At 38.4% G+C, this 21404-nt stretch overlaps 1 protein-coding gene across 1 annotated transcript in view; it reads right to left on the minus strand.

Moving 5' to 3' along the window:
* Positions 1–21404, minus strand: part of LOC145774084 (sushi, von Willebrand factor type A, EGF and pentraxin domain-containing protein 1-like) — a 78280-nt gene that overhangs the window by 49633 nt on the left and 7243 nt on the right. Inside the window, exons 2-4 of the mRNA XM_082585232.1 lie at positions 21138–21296; positions 20706–20891; positions 7326–7508 (exon numbers count right to left, since the gene is read on the minus strand). Of these exons, the coding sequence (XP_082441358.1) occupies positions 7326–7508; positions 20706–20835 (313 nt within the window). The 5' untranslated portion in view covers positions 20836–20891; positions 21138–21296. The remainder of the gene's footprint in view (positions 1–7325; positions 7509–20705; positions 20892–21137; positions 21297–21404) is intronic.

Consider the following 21404-nt stretch of genomic DNA (forward strand, 5'->3'; position numbering starts at 1 on the left):
TACAATTAATATTATGACGTCATTATTATGTCATTATGCCTGTAAGAGATAGCTGTCTCTAAGCAAGCAGTTTCACTGAGCGATTGTTACTAGGGTGGACTGAAAAAAAAAATTTTCTAAAAAAGTCCCCCTCCAAAAATCTGGCAAATGGCCTAAAACTGGTTTGGGGGTGTTGCCCGCTAAACTGGTGGAGCCCGGGGCCGATAAAGGTCACGGAAAGGTCAAATTTCATAAAATTGCCGTAACTTTTGAACCAATTATGATAGAAAGGTGAAACTGGTCTTAAAAGATGCAGAAGGGCAAAGTTTTTATCTGTTGTAAGAGTAAAGTCTTATTTATCTTCTTCAGAAATATAAATATTTCCAAAAAACTGCTTTTCAGAGGTCTGAGACACTAAAATATGGAAAAAAACTTGTAATTTAGTGAAGTTGAACAAGACAGGTAGCTACACTGTGCAAACGTGAAATTATATAATGCTATAGAAGAGTAGCTATTAAGGAATGATCAACACAATGTACAGTAGGCGTGAACATCCAGGTCAATCATCTGTTCTCTCCCTACCAATGATCGATATGTACCCCGGCGACGAAACATGTATTCTAGCCACACTTGACTTCACCTGTAAGCTCGCAACAAGGCACAACATTCCACCTGTTATAACTTTTGATCAGCCATTATTTTGGAAGGCTTCTGAAATTGTTAACGAAGTTGAAGACTCATGTCCACTAAAAGATATTGTCTTGTTACTTGGTAGTTTCCATACACTCATGAATCTGTTGGGTACCATCAGGACATTGATGGAGGGAAGTGGACTCAAGGTAGTCCTAGAAACAATCTATGGCGAGAATGCTGTGGTACACATGATGAAGGGAAAGGCTGTGCAGCGTGCGCTTCGAGGACATCTCCTAGTAGACCATAGTTTCTCACCAACCAAATTGTCTCAGAGATCATTGAATGTGACCCAGAGTTTGAGATTTGTCTGCTTGAACTTGAGCAATTATACAAACTGAGGAAGGTATTATAGATGTCGCCACATTATCCAGATCAGCGTGCACGGATATGCTTGCTTGTTCAGTTTCCGCAAAGAAATACGAGCTGTCTGAAATTTCGAAAACTAGCAAGATTTGGTTGAACTATCAGCGGATGTTGGGAATTGTCCGAGAACTTATCGAGGCCGATCGCACTGGATCATGGAAAATGCATCTCCATACCATATCCGACTCTCTGCCAATATTTGCTGCCGCGGGTCACCCAAATTATCTGAAGTCAGCTTACCTATATCTCCAAACGATTACTGTCTTAGAGATTGAACACCTTGATGTGTTTCAGATGTTCGTACAAGGATACCATGTCGATCGGCCAAGTGACAAATTGTGGGCTGGACTAGGTTGCAACTTGGTGATCGAACAGACGCTAATGAGATCACTGAAAAGTACTGGGGGGCTTAGGCCTACATGAGGCAGTGGAATGACGGAACATCAGCGGACTATCTGGACGATGTCGTCTGTATCATCTGCCTACAATTGTGCTATGCAAGAATTTTGTGAGATGAGGTATACAAGCAGTGAACAGCCAAAGAGGAAACTTCAGCAAGAATTTCAAGGGACACAGTAGAACGGACTAAACTGGCTACTACACTCGAACTTTATAGCCCATTTAAAGATGAGATCACACTGCATAATATCATTACTGGGATGAACGCTGGCGCTGACGTGAATGTACACAACCTTTTTGCTGTTGGTATGGAAATTGTTGCCAAAATGGATCGCCAGTTGATATTTTCATATTCACATAGACGGAACACAAAGGTGAAAACATTGGCATCAGCGAAGGCAATCAAGGTTGCAGATGAGCGATTGATAGAACCATCACTCCTATTTCAGAGGTTTATGGTTGCATCGCAGTCTGGAGACCTAAGCTTGGATGAAGTGATGCAGTACGAACTCTGCCCATATTCACCATCTTTGTTTGAAGCTCAAAATCTAACGCAAGCCAGACAAACCTGCCCTGCTGGAAGCAATACGGAACTATGCCGCTTCTGTGGAAAGTGCTGTTCTTCGGACTGCATCAAAGACAGAGCACTACGTCCTAGATGGGGGTCCTCTCTTACATCGACTGAAATGGACAGAAGGATGCACATATAGTTCAATTGTGGATGATTACGTATCTTTCACAACTGGGTTGTATGGTAAAGCAACTGTCGTTTGCGATGGAGATGGAGGGCCCAGTACAAAGGATAACGCACACCAAAGACGGAAGACATCTGCTGCTAGAAAGTCAATGTGACCGAATCTACTAAATTTGTTGGGTGAAGCAAGACTTCCTGTCAAATGATACCAACAAGCAGTCACTCGTTGATATGATATCAACTCGACTAAAATAGTGTGACTGTTATGTTGTGAAAGCAGAAGGGGATGCAGATGTAGACATAGTACGAGCAACGGTGGATTCATCTAAACTGAGAAATACCACGCTCATTGGAGAGGATACAGATCTCCTCATTCTGCTTCTCTACTATGGTGATGTAAACTGTGAAGATCTGCACTTCCGATCAGACAATGGGAAGCAAACTATCCATAACATCACAGTTCTGAAAGATTTACTTTGGAATTAGGTCTGCACTGACCTGTTGTTTGTTCATGCATTTACAGAATGTGATACATCTTCCAGAATCTTTGGTGTTGGAAAAAAAATCAGTGTTTCAAAAAGTTATCAAGGGAGACTCTGTATTGCGATCATGCTCAAATATTTTTTGTGCACCACACTCTGAACAAGGTGTAGAAAGTGCTGAATGTAAGGCTTTAGTACAGTAGAATTCGCCTATAGTGACACCTGAAGGGACCGCGGAAAAAGTGTCACCATAACCGAAGTGTTCCTATAGCCGAATTCTGCTCAACTGTTGCGTATGCAAACGGGACTTTGCAACAGGTGTCACTATAGGCGAAGTGTCACTATAGCCAAAGTCACTATAGGCGAATTCTACTGTATTACTATTTAATGGGACAACATCTGACTCGCTCGCATTATTACGTGATGGCTATCTTTGCAAAAAAGTTGTGACATCAAGCACATTTGTTACGCCTGAGCAGTTGCCACCGACAGAATATGCATTGAAGTACCATTCATTACGCTGCCACTTGCAAGTGATGGCATGGATGGGCCTAAGTACTCAAATGGACGCTGAAAAATGGGGTTGGAAAATTCAAGGGGATAAGCTATTACCAGTGATGACGAGCAAAAACCCTGCTCCTGACGTTCTACTAAAAATGGTTCACTGTAATTGTTCAACTGGGTGCAATACACTCAGGTGCGATTGTAAGAAGTATAAACTTGAGTGTACAAGGGCATGTGGTCCTTGCCAGGCAAATATTAACAATGCACCCATTCTAGAAGATACTGATGACTGATTTATAACTCACACCTGATAAGACAGTTTCGTGAATTCTGGTATATCAAAGTCTTCTTTGAACGTATTTAGTGATGGAAAAGTGTGAATAAACAACATATGAATGAAGACATTGGCATATTGATGTCATCGGAGATGAGGCAAACTGGTTAAGTTTTCTGTAAGTCAATCTTTCGCACACGTATTTTTTTACTATATCTCCAAATACTTTAGAATTGTAAATATTCGTGTAGCCTAAATAGGTGAAAACGTCATGATGATGTAATAGATGACGTCAAAAGTTAACGTTAGAATACTATGTTAACCACGGGTTCCCAACATCTGGGCCATGAGCCTATTTCAAGGGGGCCTTGGAAACATTTAAAAAATAATAATTTTTTTAATTTATTATCTCTAAGTCCACTCCAACACTATATAACAAAAAAAAAAAAAGTTTAATAAAAATACTAGCACATTTTGCCCAAATCTGTGGGTTTTCAACAAGGATATTCAATATGACATGCGGCTTGCTCTTTCCACCACCAAACAATAAATTAAGACAATGTCACAGCAAAAACAAGCTCAGCCATCACATTAACTGCATATGTAATAACTAATTAATGTATTATCATGTTTATTGTGTGTTGTATTTATATCATTTTATCATTCTAAGTACCGGTTACTGTAAAAACAAGTTTTTTAATTAAAATGACGTTTCTTAATTTTTTCAAAAAGTTGATAAAAATAGGGGGGCCATTGATTTTTCAAAATTTTCAAAGGGGGCCACGGTGCAAAAAAGGTTGGCAACCCCTGGTGTTAACTGTTAAGATTACTGGGGTAATGCAGTTTATAGTTAAATTTGCCATTTTTATTGGTTAAGAATCAGTGTTTTTTTGGATTTGGTACCTATATACGAGTATTTCGGTAAAATGGCGGCCATCTTGAATTACGTAATATTTAGACCCTTTGTGACGCTCGAATTTTGGAAAACTTTTGATATGTTGTTCTCTAAACCGAAAACTATTGGAAAACACCAAAAAACGTTTTCTTGCAATTTTTTTCGGGTTGGTCAGCATATTGACCCTACTATAGGTAAAGTTTTTGTCTCGTTCATGCTTATTCGCATGTCGTATTGCTTTTATCTATTATTGTGCGGCATGTAATGCAATTATTATGAGCATTCAAACATAAAATAGGTACAAACAGTGATTTTTGTTGTGTTTCACTCACCCGAGTATAGTATTTGTTACTTGACCATGCCGTTTATCAAATGAGGATAGCCACTTAAACATGACAATTTCCTGTAAGACCGGATGACACCGCCAACCAATCAAAATAATAATGTTTAAGTGACTACCTTCCAATTATGACCCTTCTAGCATTCAGCCAGAGAGTTGATCCTACTTTGAACTTTGTTTGGTAATTACAAAAGAAAAAAGAGCTATGGTTTGGGTGGGAATCGAACTTACAAAGAGTTGACTTAATTTACTTTATGCAATAAATTTAGTTTTGCTTTTAGCAGCATGATCGTTGCTTACTTCACAATGTAGCCTACTGTAGATACTAACGACCTGTTTTAGTCTGATGCTGCGAGTTCGCTGTGGTAATGGCAGTTTGCACTAGCTTTCGGAACTCTGTTACCTAGTCAAGTGCTAAGACGAATGGTGTTAGAGTCAGTGTGTTGTTGTTTTATGCGGTTTTTTTCTTTGGCTTGAGGCTGCTGTCAGTTGAGTTGATGTGTTGTCAGGTGATGCCATTCTAAATTTTGTTGAATCAGTTGATTAATAGATTAGGTAACGTAATTCTTCCCTTTCGGCACGGTTGTTCATCTTTGAACTTTTTCGAAATGGCCCCTTTGAAGCGCAATTGCACTGCGTCCTTCTCTCTGGCAATGATTGCAAATTCAAAGTCGACAAGGCACTGTTGTTGATGATCAAAGACGGAACTTTTATCTAAGTTGAGGTGTTCTTTCAGGCGGGACAGGAATGGGCGTATCCTGCTGCCTATGCAGCTTTCCCTGCATTTCTTGCATAATGATCTTGTAGACACAGCTCTTGGTGGAACATATGTCGTTCCGTAGTGGGCAGTCTTGTAGCCGGTAAAGTTAGGATACTTGTCGTTCTTGAAGGATGTTTTGGAGGGTGCGTGAGCGTCGAAAGAAGCGGACTGGCATATCCAGGTCTTTGATGACTTTCTTTAATTTACGGTCCGCGTCATCGCTCATAAAAAAAAAAAATTCAAATTGTTTTGGGTTATCTGGTGTTTGGGGGTTTTGTCTATTTTGCTGGTATCGTCGTTTTCTAGGTAGTTGCTTAAGAAACTTCTTGAGGCATCCGTTGACGTCAATCGTCTTCTGGAATTCCGTCATGTGTGATGTTGCTCTGTTGGGTGAGGAACATGTGTTCTTTCTTCACTGTACTTCGTTTAGGAAGATGGTCTTCTTAGTGCTTGTGGGCCCAGACGAAGTGTGGGAGTAGTTTGGTTTTTGCTTTTTTCTGATAAAACTCGAGGTAGATTGCGCCGTCTATGTCAAAATTTATGGTAAAGTCGACTAGCGAGATGGTGTTGTCTGCTGTTGGTAGTTCTATTTCAAAGTTAATAGTTGGATGAGCTTGATTGAGGGCGTTTTGGATGGTTAGAGCTTTCCCATTGTTGATAGTCAGTAAGAACGTGTCGTCAAAGTATCGTCTGTGGAGGGTAAGATTTGTCTTGTTTCGTAGTTTTTGCTTTTCAAGGGTGTTCAACTGTTCGTAGAGAGGATGGCGAGTATTCCAGACACGGCATTCCCATTGGTAAACTGTCAACTTGGCTAAAAATCTTCTCCTTGAAAGTGCAGCGATGGAAGATAGGGGTACGAAAACAAGCCTTTCAAAAACGACAAATATTCGAACTTTGCCGGCTACAAGACTGCCCACTAAGGAACGACATGTGTACCACCAATAACTGTGTCTACAAGATCATATGCAAGAAATGCAGGGAAAGCTACATAGGCAGTACAATCCGCCCACTCTCGCCTGAAAGAACACCTTAGCTCAGATAAAAGTTCAGTCTTTAATCATCAACAACAGTGCCTTGTCGACTTTGAATTTGAAATCATTGCAGGAGAGAAGGAAGCAGCAAAGCAATTACGCTTCAAAGGGGCCACTTCTATAAGTAGACAACATCTCCAAGATAAACAACCGTGCCGAAAGCAAAGAATTACGTCACCTAATCTATTAACCAACTGATTCAACAAAATTTTCAATGATGTCACCTGACAACACATAAACTCAACTGACAAGGATTGCAATAAGCAAAGAATAAAGTTGCCCCATGTCATACTCTCAAGGTTGAGAAATGAATGACACGACGCAAAACAATTTATGATTGATGGATTGAATCTTTATCTTCCGACCGAGAAAGATTGTTTGAAAGCTTAATCCTAACAGATTCGTATACTTGCAGAGGTTTTGAACCACTAACGCAGGCCGGTCGCCAAGTTTGACAGAGTAAAGTTTCCGTTTGTTGAAATGTTATTGTTTATGTATTATTCCACTCCATGAAATGTCAAATATTAATATCTTTACGGAACACGTAAAAATTTAACTAAAAAAAAGAAATGTTGAACCTCCAACATTTTGAATGCTCAAAACCTATGACAATTAAAAAAGCTTCGGTTAATGATAAAGCTACAGAATAACATCCGGAAAAGGAATGTGTGGACTGTAAAAGTTATTAGTTTTCAAATAACGTAAAACTTTAAAATCCTAAGTTGCTGGTTTTAAAAATTGAACGTCGAATTCGAAGTTAGATCAAGCTCCAGCAGGGTCAATATATGACGTCTAGACGTCTACATATAAGAGTGTCCAGAGGAATAGACGCCAGCGGCACTGCATAATGCTTCACAACTATTGTAACACAAGCGAACTACTTTATTTATTCAAATCTAATATTGCAATACCAAGTGAGCAGTCAATGGAAGTTGATATTTGAGTGAGTCTTCTATTGACTGTACATCTGAAAGTTGCACCAGAGCCCGTGTGTCCAACCATGCAATTAAAATGAACTTCTTCTGCCAAATTAGCAAAAGTGTTAATTGCCCCAGGAATCAAAGGTGCTCCAACAGTATTTAAAGGGCAGTCAACTGTACAAAAAGAAAAAGATTAATCGCTTTTAACTTCTACTTTTATATTACATGTATGCAGAGATGGGGGTGATCTTGATCTTGAAGATCACTTTTTTTTTGGTGATCTTGATCTAAGATCACTTTTTTTGTGTGATCTGGATCTAAGATCACTTTTTTTGTGTGATCTTGATCTTGAAGAATAATGAGATCAAGATCACTTTAAAATTGAAGTTTACTACATAGAGGCATTTTTTTAAAACTCGTACTGTAAAAAGTAGTTAGTGGCAACTACTAACATTAAGCTCCTGTTAATATGATATGTGTCCAACAAAAGACGATTTAAACTCTCCATCTAATCTGGTCAGTGTTGCCATTTCAAAATTGATAAAGTTTTCTGTGTTGGTCATAATAAAGAAGTCAACTTGCATGTACTTTATGTTGACGTATAATAAAAATGATTTAACTTTGTTCACAATTTCCATGTGTAAATTTTAAAGAAATGTTTGCTTTCTTTGACCCAATTTTAGATGTTTCAAAAGTCTAGAATGATGGTGTTAAAAAATGTGGACTCTAGCCGACTTTGGTCATGTAAAGTTGTTTATTGAAGCAAATCAACCAGACCAAGACTTGTTTAGGGTCTGAGTATGGAGCGGTTTGTCTGACAGCAAACCTCTGAACTATTTTGATAGCAGACAACAGTATCAAAGTTGCCAGATGGGTAAATGGTTTAATAAACAATGACATAATACAGTGAAAGTTAAAACTACTTAGTAACACGTATAAAATCTTCCACATGAACCAGACAAAAATTTGGTATAAAATGATGCAGTTCAAAGTTTATTTTTATTTATTTATTATAAATAAAAAGTATAAAACTAATTGCAAATTTTGTGACTTTTTCAGTACTACTGTAATTAACCTCGGCCTTGGGTGTGACGTTGCTATTTTACGCAAACTACGTCAACAATTGATAGTCCTAATAGCAACAGTCACTAACTTATTACAATTCTTAGGCCAGCGATCAAGTAGTTAAAAGTAAAAGTTAGCAATACCAACTATATACCTTTACCCACTGGGTAATACCCAGGTTGCTTATAGTAATTATTTTTTTGCAACATCATTGATCAAAAACTTCATTTTTTTTCAAGTACACAAAAAGTGATCTTGAAAGTGATCTTGATCTTCAAGATCACGATCTTCATCTTGATCTTCAAGATCACATAGCTTGGTGATCTTGATCTTCAAGATCACCTATTCTTAGTGATCTCGATCTTCATCTTCAAGATCACCAATACTGGTGATCTTGCCCATCTCTGCATGTACAGTAAGCCTATGTAGTTTAAGAAACATAAACACATCTACAATTGTATTAAAGCTTATACTTGTATCACGGATAAATGGCAGAAAAGGAAAGCTGAAAATGACCGTGATGTTCACTTCATGCAGTCATTCTTTCACAGAGGACATTGCGACATGTTCATCATCTGTGCGCTTTCGATGACATCAAACTGCGGTCAATACAAAGTGACAAAAGAAAAACCTGCATTACTTATTTGTTTTTATCATGTGGGCGAGCCAAATCCACTTACACTTGTTGCCAAGAAAAACCTACACAAAAACGAACCGAACAGCAGTTGAATAAACCAAAAATAATGTTAAATAATTTTGCCTTGACAAAATATGACTTCCTAAGATTAATATAGACAATAGTGTAATTTCAATAAAAATTCAGCATTAGCAGGTCTATCTGCGTAACAAGCTAATTTTATTTTATCCTCACTGTCTAAACTTCACATCTTTCATCCAAAATCGTAAGAAGCTGCATAATTTGTTGACCTCGTGTTTTCTTTGTTCTTTGTGATCAAGAACCGATCTTTCAGCAACCAGATTGAATATCTTTTCTCAAGACAAAAGATTGACAAAATGACTGCAGTATTTGTTGCAACGTCAATTTTACATAGCATCTATTTGACTATTTCACATTATTCAAAATTGTCAATCAGAATGAACCAAAACTTACGAGACACACCAAACAAAAAAAGAACGCAACCCCCAGATAGCTCATCAAACAAAAATTTGCTGGAGAGGCACCTCTCTTGCTAAATTTATATTAAAATTGCGCTTGTTTATTGTTTTATAGTCGTTTGACTGGTTTTCTAGTATTGTTACCGCTCGCTGTCTGCAGCTGAGCATCTTCTTTTTCATTCCCACTATTTTCATATCTTCTGTCACACAATCTTTCTATCTTCTTTTCGACATTCCTCTCTTTCTTTTACCCACTTCCAATTGTCTTATTCTTCTCTCCTTACGATGTAACCCAGCCATTTAAGGCGTGTCTCTCTCAACTTGTCTTTCAACTCTCCAACTTGCATTCGTTCTGTGATGATTTCATTTCTTATTGTTTCCTGATTTGTCCATCCCAGAGACTATCGCAACATTTCATTTCTGCCACTTGCATTTTGCCTTCTTGTGTTTTCGTCGGTAGCACGACAATTCAAATCAGACAATTTAAAGCCGTTTATTCAAAGCCGTTGATACAAAGACGACGATTCAAAGACGAAAATTCAAAGCCATCAATTAAAAGCCGACAATTCAAAGCTGATATTAGCAACAAAAAACAAAACAGAAAGGAAACAGGGAAAAGCCGACAATTCTAACCGAAAATATTTCACAAGAAAACTACATGCCAAAGTTGTGAGCAATTCCACGCAGATACTGAGCCGTTGTTCGAGCACCATACTGTTGCACAACACGAAGGATCCGTTCGTTTAGTTGTTCATATTTCCTTTTTCGCGGTGGAGGATTGTGGCCTGCCACAAGACGTTCCATTAAGGCTTCGTTATGTTTTTGTTCTTTCTTAAGAGCGTTGATTAAGCGAAAGATGGACGGACGAAAGCAAGCGACAGTTGATTGAAAACGTCTATGCCACCCTTCAAGGCTATTGTTGGTGCAATGCTCTCCACGCAAAGTGCGCTGATAAACATTCCAAAGTTCATTTGGAAACACAGCAGGTCTTCGATGCCCGTGGCGAGTTGGTCGACCAATCCAAATGTCTTCAAAGTAATCAGCTACAGGTTGAATTCGGTGATCAAATTCTTCATCTGTCACTAGGGCTTGTAATGCGTTCTCATCGTCTTGTTCTGGTACAAAAGCTAGTGCTGCCAGGCTCCGCGCACTCATTGCAAACTTTCCATCATCTTCTTTTAGAGCAGGAGTTACATGGCTTTAATTACATTTTCATTAGGAATTTCAACGATGACTGTTTTAGATGTATTTTTGGACGTAGAATCCAAAAATCGAGTGCTTACAAGCCGAAAACTGGACATTTTTGAGATATTTGCAGTTTTTGGACTAGAAAGTGAATGACGTCATTGCTTGGGAGCTCAGGAGAAATTCGCGGTCGTTGGATAGCGGCTGCATTTGAATAAATGGCTCAAAACCAAAGTTGCTAGTTCCGCTGTTTTCCCTCGGAATTCGGGTAATTTTGTTTCCTGGTCGCGGCAAAATTTTAGCTGTGATGGGTTGTGGTCTGGTTGTTTCGTTTCAATTCGAACCAACTGTCATAGAATAAATATCATTGTTATATACTTCACAATTTTCGGTTTTGATGACTTCACTTTGCACAATTTTTCTAACGTTGGGTTACGTTTGGTTACGTACTTTAAGGCTAGTTTTTCTAGAAATTTGGGCTGAAAATTTTAAAACATCTGGCAACACTGTGGAAAACCACGTTGCTTTGTGTGCGTGGTAAAATGATATTGCAAGCTGTGGAGTTTTATAAAGCAGTTCTGAAAGCACTGCAAGACAGATAGCTTTTGCACAGCTTGTGCAGTTCTACAAATATATGTATGGTGGCCAAGATACCATGACCGAGCGGTATGAAAGATATGCATTGTCATCCGCTGAAGACGATATTTACAAAGCTATATATGGGAGAATCAAACCTGCAAATCATCTGCTGTTAGGGATGACTCTGAAGTCGTTGACAAGCTCCAAAAATTCATTAAACTTCTTAATCATTTTTGACACTGCATAGGCTACACTTTGTGTGGTGAGTATGAAACAGAATTGCCCTACAAGCTTTGGAGAAGGAAAAGGCTTCTCCAGAAGGAATAATTGGAGAAAAAGGTTTAGCAACTACGATTGCTTGGAACAATTATGATGAGAATAAAGATACGCTTTCAGGCAGTGGCACCCTCCATGATACACAAGGAATATGCTTCCAAAATATGACAACAGAGTTAGATGGATAGAAGGAACAAGGCCCATCACAGAGTGATAGTAGCAATTCTGGTTTGTCTTGGATTAGAAAAGGGAGTCTTGAAATCCTTCACATTGAGCTGGAGCCTGTAACAAAAAAGCCAAAGATAGTTTCTACCAATTTCAAAACTTTCGATATAACTTCTCCTGAAAATCTACAAAATGTGACAAAAAGGGAGATGATTTCGTCAATCGCCTTTGCTGGCTGTAAAGACACGCCTATGTGGTGAGGATTGAATGCTCAACTTACAAAAGATCCCCTGCCACGCCAGACAGTTGCATACATGCCAAATATAGGAAAACCACCTACAAAACATGATGTAGTTCTTGATACTATGAAAACAAGCTTGAAAGTAGCGGATGAATGCAAGGAACATTATATAAATGTTACGTATGGCCTTGGTATTGCAAAGCCTGCTGCCCAAATCCAGAATATTCTGGCTACCAGATTTGGTAGGTTATTCATCCACTATGGACCGTTCCACATCATGTTCAGGTACTTTGGTTGGTTGGGCTACCGGATAAAGGATTCTGGAGGTCCATACATCCTTACTCAATCGGAAGTTCTAGCTCCTGGGTCAATTAGCGACTTCTTCTCAGGAAAGCATTACAACAGGTGTAAGCGATTATATGTTTTACTTGCCACTGCGTTCAAGAAAAAACATGTAGAGTCGTTCTTAGAGCAGATGAAGGACTCTTATGAATGATTATGAGAAGTTCTGTGGCGACACACGGAACGGGAACCATGTCGGTACAGCCCAGTTCTGGTTTCTATACATCAATCTTGTACAGCGATTTTTACTTTTGAACAGAGCTATAAAGACGAATAATATTGAGCTCTTCACTTATGCTCTGAAAACAATAATCCCTGTGTTTTTGCATGCAACAAGCCCAACTATTCCAGACACATGCTACTGTACTTCCTGAAACTGTTGAACATACACTAAACACACCCTGGCATGCGTGATCAGCTGAAGAAAGGAGCCTTCTCTGTGAGGTTGTCTGGACATTCCTTCTCCAGATTACCTGTTGATCAAACAATGGAGATGACTGAGAATATGGAGGCAGCATCCAGGATGACTGGCATAAGTGCGTTTACCCGGAGTTTTCCTGCCCAACGAAGATGGAATGTCTCGAGGTATGTAAGGAGTCAAGTGATAAATTATGCGATGGAGAAGGCTGGTATGAAACATTATGAAACTGTTTACCAGGAATCAAAACCCTACAGAATAAAAAGAAACCATGCTGATTTCATGAAGATTGGTGAAACTATCAATTCGACCATAAATCTATTTCAACATGTTGAACAAAGCAATCACTTGATCATGCTACCGTCTGGAAAACCAGCTCCAGGTGAGATCAAAAATGATCTCTTGAACACAATTGGCAAAGGTTCTGAATGGCAACAGGAGTTCCTTGATGAAATAAAAGAAAATCCAGCTCGAATTGAAAAGCCCATCAAGAAAAGGAAAGTTAGAAATTTCGCTAGCAATGCAGCAAAGGTTTTCGTCACCACAAAAGATAAGAAAGTGGTAGAGCTGAAATGTTCCAGAGACATGTTTGGCAGACTTCTTTACTTGTCCTGCCAAAAAAAGCTTGACTTAAGAAAAGTCCTGTCTCACCCACTGTCAGTAGTTTCCCTTAGTCTATGCAATGTAGATGGAAATATGACCACAACCAACAAGTCCAAATTGGCGAACCATCTTGAGTCACTTGCGACGGCAGCTAATGAACCATTGAATACGGGAAGTATTTTTGATGACATGTTCTTGATCAGAATGATTACGAACCTTCCTTTTGCTTATGGTGGAATTGCCAAAGCTCTCTTAACTATGATTTGGAAAGCTACAGTACTAGCGAAGAAGTGCACTTTGTATGTGACGATTGTACTCAGAACACAATCAAAGATACGGCTCATGAAATTCGGGGGTACACCGACACTGCCATCAGCATTATTGGTCCTAGCCAAAAAAGACCTAAATACTTTTCAAAGTGCCTATCCTCATAACAGTTCAAAGATTCTTTCCCTGCTTTCTTGTTTTATGACTGGCAGTCAAATGCCTATGCTGAAGTAATCGGGAACAAGAAAGTAATTGTGGCTAAGGGAAAAAAGTGCTATGAATTTAGTGTGCAAAGTAACAATCTTGTAATAAGACAGGATTGCTGTTTATATGACTGCAAACACAATGAAGCGGACACAAGAATGGTGCATCACATCTTTCAGCTCTACAAAAGTAGTAACAATCCTCTGCGAGTGAATGTGCGTTGTAATGACACAGATGTAATGATCATTCTCTTGCATTATTGCAGCGATGTGGACCTGTAAACAAAAGTTTTATTAGAAATGGGTCATGCTTACAACAATACTCGGCGTATTGTTAACATCAGAAGCATGATGGAGGAGCTCAGTGAAATTAATGGCTTATTCTGTACAGCTTTGCCAGGATACCATGCCATCACAGGGTGTGATTACAATTCCTGTTTCTTTTGCAAAGGGAAAACTAGACCACTCTTAATTGCATTAAAGTACCCTCAATTTCTTCAAGCACTGGCAGATTTAGGTAGCTCCATCAGTGTTAGCTCTGCCACGGAAGCTGCTCTCGAAGAGTTTGTATGTGCAACATACGGGAAAAGGCAACTTCGTGACGTCAATGAAGCCCGCAGAGTTATATTTGAAACGAAGTTTACGCTAATACATAGTGAGCGACCTCTGCAAAAAGTAGAAGATTGGGAACCTACAGCAATTTCTCCTTGCAGGGCAGAATTTATCCAGCACATTAAGCGAGCAAATTTTATTGCAAGGATGTGGAAACTTGCAAATGAATTCAAGCCTGTGACACAGTCACCCTTAGACCATGGGTGGAAAGAGGATAATAGCGGCAAGATAGTGCCAAATTGGTTTGAAGGCTCTCAGCTGCCAGATTCTTTGGAAGTAGACCAATATAACAATGACAGTGACTACGAGGATTCGAATTTATCTGACGATTCAGATGACAGTGAAAGTCAGAATGATGATTTTAACATTATCTAACTAAATCTTGTATATTTTTCTACAGCTTCGTATTTAAAAAACACAAAAACTGTTACAGTTACTCAAAAACAATGACAGATAACCTTTTGTCTTGGCAGAATTTGACCAATTTCACTTTTTGAACTAAAAAGCTGTCTTAATTCTATGACAAATTGGTAAAATAAAAAATTGAAAAATAAAAAGCGGAAGTAGCCCACAAACATTAAAAATTGGTAATATCTTAAAAATGTCCAGTTTTCGGCGTGTAAGCACTCGATTTTTGTATTCTACGCCCAAAAATACATCTAAAAAGTTCTTCCTTAAATTTCCTAATGAAAATGCAATTAAACTCGTATAACTCCCTGACTATTTATAAGCTGCTACCAGTCCAAACTGCTGTAGCCTACTTTAAGCTAAACACATTGCTGTAAATGGAAAAGGCAGCCCGTCAGTGAAGTTGCTGGAATATTGTCTTGAATGGCATTGATTGCAGCCTTCTCAAAGTCTGTCATCCAGGACATTGGATTTATCTGAGGTCGAAGGTTTTTTATAGCCTGAAAAAGTCGGCAATAGGTTTGAGCAGCTTCGTTCGGAAGAAGAGCATAGACAAGAGGTACAATTACGCCTAATTCAATAGCATGGATGGTAGGCTATATACTAGGGTGGGCCGTTTTTGACTTTTTTCGAAATTCAAAAACGACTAGTCATAAAAAGTGGCACATGCACGAAAAAATTACTCGGGCAAAATGTCATCAGTTTGGGGGTGCATTTTTTGCCCCCGCAGGGGTGTCGAACTTTCAATTTTTTGAAAAAAGAGGCGAAATTTCACTTTCCGTTTTAACATAATTTATTTTTATAATTTTTCTACTGGCTAGTTATAAATTGTAAGTGGGATGTACCCAGAACTTTCCTATGTAAAGGCATGTTCGAAGCTTAAGGTTTACTGCCCCCGCATCGACGACCAAAATGCTGAATTTTCACGAATTTGAGATGCTATTTTGTCATTGCTCAATAAACAAACTTGTCGCAAAAAGGCAAGATGGTGTTAACGCTGTACGCTCATTTATGTTCTGTCCATTAACTTTGCAGGATGATACGAATGAGGTACAAACATCAGTAGCCTACATATTTATGACAAAGAGTTACAAAAAAAAAGAATAATCTTTTGAAGTCAAATTCTAGAGGTGGGCCTAAATTTCAGCAAAACTTGGACCAAATGAAAGAATCTGCAAAGCAAAAATATTTGAAATCGGTTGTTGTAGCCTAAGTGTTCCAATTTTCTGCAATGTAGCCCACTTGCCCGCAGGAAAATCGTGTCCCTGTTACAGAACAACAGTTCCTTCTTGATCAAAGAACAACTCGCATAATGGTGATTGATAAACATGATAAATCGGCCACAAAATCTAATTTTAAACGTTTTCCGAGGAGAGTCGCAAGATCAGAAAAATTCCGTTCTTTACATGAAGACCCAGGAGCAGGCACAATTTTGGTTAAAACACCTTTAACTTCTTATTCAAGCTCAGAAACTTTGTCATCCAATGAAGAACGCTGCGAAGATTTTGATTATCAACCCAGTTTTGCCTCGGAAAACCCCAGAAAAAGCAAGGTTACTTCCAGTTTAGTAGTATTTGCTGAATCATGCGATCGTACTGGTATTTCAGATAGGTCTGCAGCACTTATTGCTTCATCATTTCTACAAGATGCGGGAGTTGTAACGGATAGCGAATCTCAATCAGTCATCGATAAAAGCAAAGTGAGAAGAGCAAGAAAAAAAATGAGGTTTACAACTCAAATGGAAAATAGGCCTATCATGTGCATAAATTTGCAAAGCATATATATTTTGATGGCCGAAAAGATTAAACCATCAAACAAAATGAAATTGCTGGGTGACTTCGAAAATATTTCGCAGTTGAAGAACACATTACTTTACTTGAGGAACCAAGTTATCATTTCATTTGTCATTTTACTGCAGACAACTGATCTAATGTGTCAATAGCTACCGGATTCTTGAATAGCTTGGATCCAATAAAATTAATTACGATAATGTAATGGCAATCGGGATGCGATGGAACCGCAATAAACAGTTAAACACAGGTCAAAAAAGCGTCGTAATAAAGCTCCTGGAAGATCATTTCCAAAAGCCACTTCAATGGTTAATATGCCTACTCCAGTAGGCTACTCCATAGTAATGAATTGCCTTTTAGGCATCTTATAAAAGATATGGCAATACTAGCAGACCTGACACTGGGCCCATTATAAAGCAGCTAGCCACTGTCACACAACTAGATGTTGTAAAATATAAAGCAGTTCCGGCACCAGAGATCGAAATTGATGAAAATGACCTCAGCACTGACCAAAAATATCTTCTACACATGCACAGAGCAGTGAAAAGTGGAGATATGTCAATTCATTTCGCATATAGGAGTCCAGGTATGATAAACCACTCAAGATAATAATAATAATAATAACAATATTTATATAGCGCCACATCCACAGTCAAACTATGCTCCTGGGCGCTGTACATGACAATGGTGATAATTAATACGGTACATTCAGTCATAATGTTCATTGAAATAGAACGTTTTCAAGCGAGGTTTGAAGCGAGCTTTGAAGATGGTTGAACACAGCCAATAGAATTCTACGTTTATATGTTGCATCTAATGCGTCAGCTGTATTGGTGAAACGTGTGGACTATATTATGAATGTTTATATTCCAGTATGGTTTGCCATTATAAAGGAAAGCAATTTCACTAATGGCTAAAAACATTTCTTTAAAATTCTACACTCTGCTCAGAAGCTATCGAATAAAGCTCGCAATATCCTCAACAAAGTAATACAGAGGAATGCGTTTTATGCCCATCCTGAAAACATTTTGATTGAAATCATACGTTATACCAAAGAGTATGTAAGGAAACTAGGATGGAGAAGAATTTTCAATTCAAGAATATTATCATCTCACAGCACTCGTCAGCAAAAATTCGCCCTGCCAATATTGCAGTTCAGTTCCGAACGTTACTTTGAGGTGATAGACTGGCAAAATATTCCAGTTACGGAACCCCCAGCGATGCGTGGTGTTGACAGCAATGTGATAAAAGAGCACATCAAAACAAAGATGCCTTCACAACAGTCTGCCACACACAACAGGTGCTCATCACATGTGGTGGACAGCGTTGAAAGAGATGGGTAGCCTACGTTAAAGCAATATTACAATCAAGAAAAAAAAATTCCTAGGTTCCAGTCGAAACAAGATTTTATGATTCATTAAACTTCAGCCAGAACTAAATTTGAGCAATAATCTGGGGAACTGGCTAAAAGACCTTGTTGTTTGTTGTATTTTTGACAGAATTTCGTTTTTTTTGTTTTGTTAAGACAAGTTCTTTTTTATCGTTGCATTGCTGTCAAACAAAATTTACTTTTGTATGTAGTTCTGTAGTAGCCTATCAAGTGAACGTTTAATTGTTTGTAAATGACAAATTTGTGTAAACAAAATCATGATAACAATTCACGTGGAACTGTACAGTACATTCCATTTACGGAACCTGCAGATCATATTGCTTTTATTCTGAAGTAAAATTATAGGTTGCGTTTTATAGCTGCAACTGATCAAACGTAGGCTTTTAATTTAAGCAAGATTACGTCTCATAGTTTGTCAGTTCGTATCAACCTGCAAAGTTAGTGGACAGAACATAAATGAGCGTACAGCGGTAACACCATCTCGCCTTTTTGCGACAAGTTTGTTTATTGAGCAATGACAAAATAGCATCTCAAATTCGTGAAAATTCAGCATTTTGGTCGTCGATGCGGGGGCAGTAAACCTTAAGCTTCGTACATGCCTTTACATAGGAAAGTTCTGGGTACATCCCACTTACAATTTATAACTAGCCAGTAGAAAAATTATAAAAAAAATTATGTTGAAACGTAAAGTGAAATGTCCCCTTTTTTTTCAAAAAATTGAAAGTTTGACCCCCTTGCGGGGGCAGAAGATGCACCCCCAAACTGATAAAATTTTGCACACGTAATTTTTTTATGCATGTGCTACTTTTTATGACTAGCCGTTTTTGAATTTCGAAAAAAGTCAAAAACGGCCCACCCTAGTATATAGCTGTTGAAAAAGATGGTTTGGAGTTGTGCTAAACATTCCATCAGAGAAGTAGCTTTGACTCTGAGGGAGAAATGATTTGCTGAGTTGTAGCGTAAGACGTTGCTGCTTGTAACTTAAACTGGGCACAAACGTCCAGAACCTGCTTACGCTGACCATTTGGAGCATAATTATGCTCAGTTCCATTTATGTTCTCCAACAAATTTCACTGCCTTTTCATTGCAGACATGCATTCTAGCTTTGCACTGGTTCTCCTTCCAATACTCTTCACACAACCAGAAGCTTAACCCCTCACCAAGCTTACTATCCCTGTCGAGGTTATAGCAGTAGCCGCCATGGCATGCTTTATTTTTTCCTCTTTCCGTTTTTGTGAAAGAAGCATCTATAGGCTACTACTCATTGTTCGACTTCTGACTAACTTCAGCATTGCGAAACGATGGACTTTTGAGTACAGTACGAGCTCGTGCTCTTATCACATCACAGTAAGATTAATTAATTTCAATTATCGACTTTTCCAATCAAGCGGATTAATTATCGTCAACTTTGAATTGCCGGCTTTCAATTATCGGCTTTCAATTGACCGCTTTGAATTGTCGTCTTTGAATTATCGGCTTTCAACTGACCACTTTGAATTATCGGCTTTGAATACACGCATAACCGGAAAAACGGTGAAACTAGTATCAGAATTCAAAATATCTTGGTTCAAAAGTTTATGAGAACGGAACGAGCTACATAAGAGGTGACAAAGAGACGCCAGCAGGGTGAGTAGCGTGGAAGAAAATAACAATAGCTATGTGTGACAGAAAGGTGCCAGAAAATCTGAAGAGGAAACTTTATAAAACGATGTTGTATCTCTGATACTAGTTTCACCGTTTTTCCTTGTCGTTGTATTTTTGTCTCATTTTCTTCGTTATCATCTACTGTTGACTTTTGGAATTTGAGATATTCTATTTTTTACTTGCTTATTTTTATGCCTCTACCTTCCATTGCTGTTCTCCAAGTCTCCAGCCTCTGTTCCGCTTCCTCTCTCATCTTTGCACACAACACAAAGTCGTCTGCAAACCGCATATCCTACCGTGCTTGTGTCAGGACGTTTCTTGTTAAGCAATCCATAATAAAAGAAAAAAAGGAACGAACTATATGAATGTCTATCATCTGACTGTGGTATATTAAAATTGTTTCTCTCCCAAAGCTATATCTTTGCTTACAGTTAAGAAACTGTGACGTCATTATTATTGTAAATATGTTAAAAAGAAGCTCCTACAGCTCAGATAAACAGATTTTGTTTTCAATGTTTTTTTAATCCCTAAAAATTTTTTTTATTTCAGCTGCGTGGACGAGTGGTAATTTTTTACTGCGACTAGAAAGAGTCTCGGTTGGGTGCCTAAACAAAAAAAGATTTCTTGTCTTCATGTCCATTCAATTCAATAACTCCATAGTCAAGTTAAAACCCGGACAACATAAAAAAATAAAATTTCTCAGTAGTAATAACTCATCAATAGATTGCCGTGACGTATTGTATAGCCTCCTGATAAATAACGCAGCGCATAAGGCGCCCGCTTTCCAATTATGCAATCCTGGTTCGATTCCTAGCTTATGCTGGTTGTTGACACACGCGCTCACCTCTACACTGGGTGTAAAAAATGGGTGGGCGTAGTTGCTAAAGTAAAGGCGGTCAAGAGAAGGGAACTGGCCACCCAACTTTTGTTAGTGCCGAAGACTTAGTATAATGAGAACCTTATCTTCTCATCTCCTCATGCTTGGAATCAAGTATGGGACTCACCTTTACCTTTACCGGTAAATAATGCTTCAAGAAGGTGAATGTAGGATATATATATAAATATACCTCTTAATTTACAGTTTTCCTTAGCAGTTGTTAATTGCATGCTCCCGTCATCTGTGCACTCGTACGTTGCGCCAGTGCCTGAGTAATTGAACGAGCAATCATAAATGACCTCTTCATCAAGGCTGGCCATAGCTTTGGTTATTCTTGCTTGCAGATGAGGTCCAACAGAACTTACAACACATTCAACTGAAAATTTGTAAAAAAAAAATGCCGAAAATAAGTATTATACATTATAATTTAAGCTACCATAAGTACATAAAGCTGTCTACAGCATTCCAAGACAGCAAAGTCCGCCATTTTTACAATGATTTAATGAAAAATTTTCACAAAAAATAAAATTACGTAAATACGCTTGCAAAAAAACACGTAATTTTTGACGACTTTGACAAGAGAAATTTCACTTTGGGGTATGATCATTCTAGCATTTCTTACCTAGACAAGTAGGTAGAAACCGTCTGGTCGCTTGGCATACTGTAGGAAGTGCAACGCCATGAGTACAAAATAATGTGGCATTTGCTCCACAGGTGCATGGGTTCTTGGTGCAGGAATAACTGGAAATGTGTCTGCTCCAACCAAAATATTTATAGCACTCTATAATGAAAAAGAAACTGACGTTTCGTTGGTTATAAATTCCAAGCAGAATGAGCAAACGATTGATTGCAAACACCTCCAATCCTCCATCAATCATATTTAACTGCA

Source organism: Aplidium turbinatum, chromosome 7 (assembly GCF_918807975.1).
Source record: "Aplidium turbinatum chromosome 7, kaAplTurb1.1, whole genome shotgun sequence".
Lineage (NCBI taxonomy): Eukaryota > Metazoa > Chordata > Ascidiacea > Aplousobranchia > Polyclinidae > Aplidium > Aplidium turbinatum.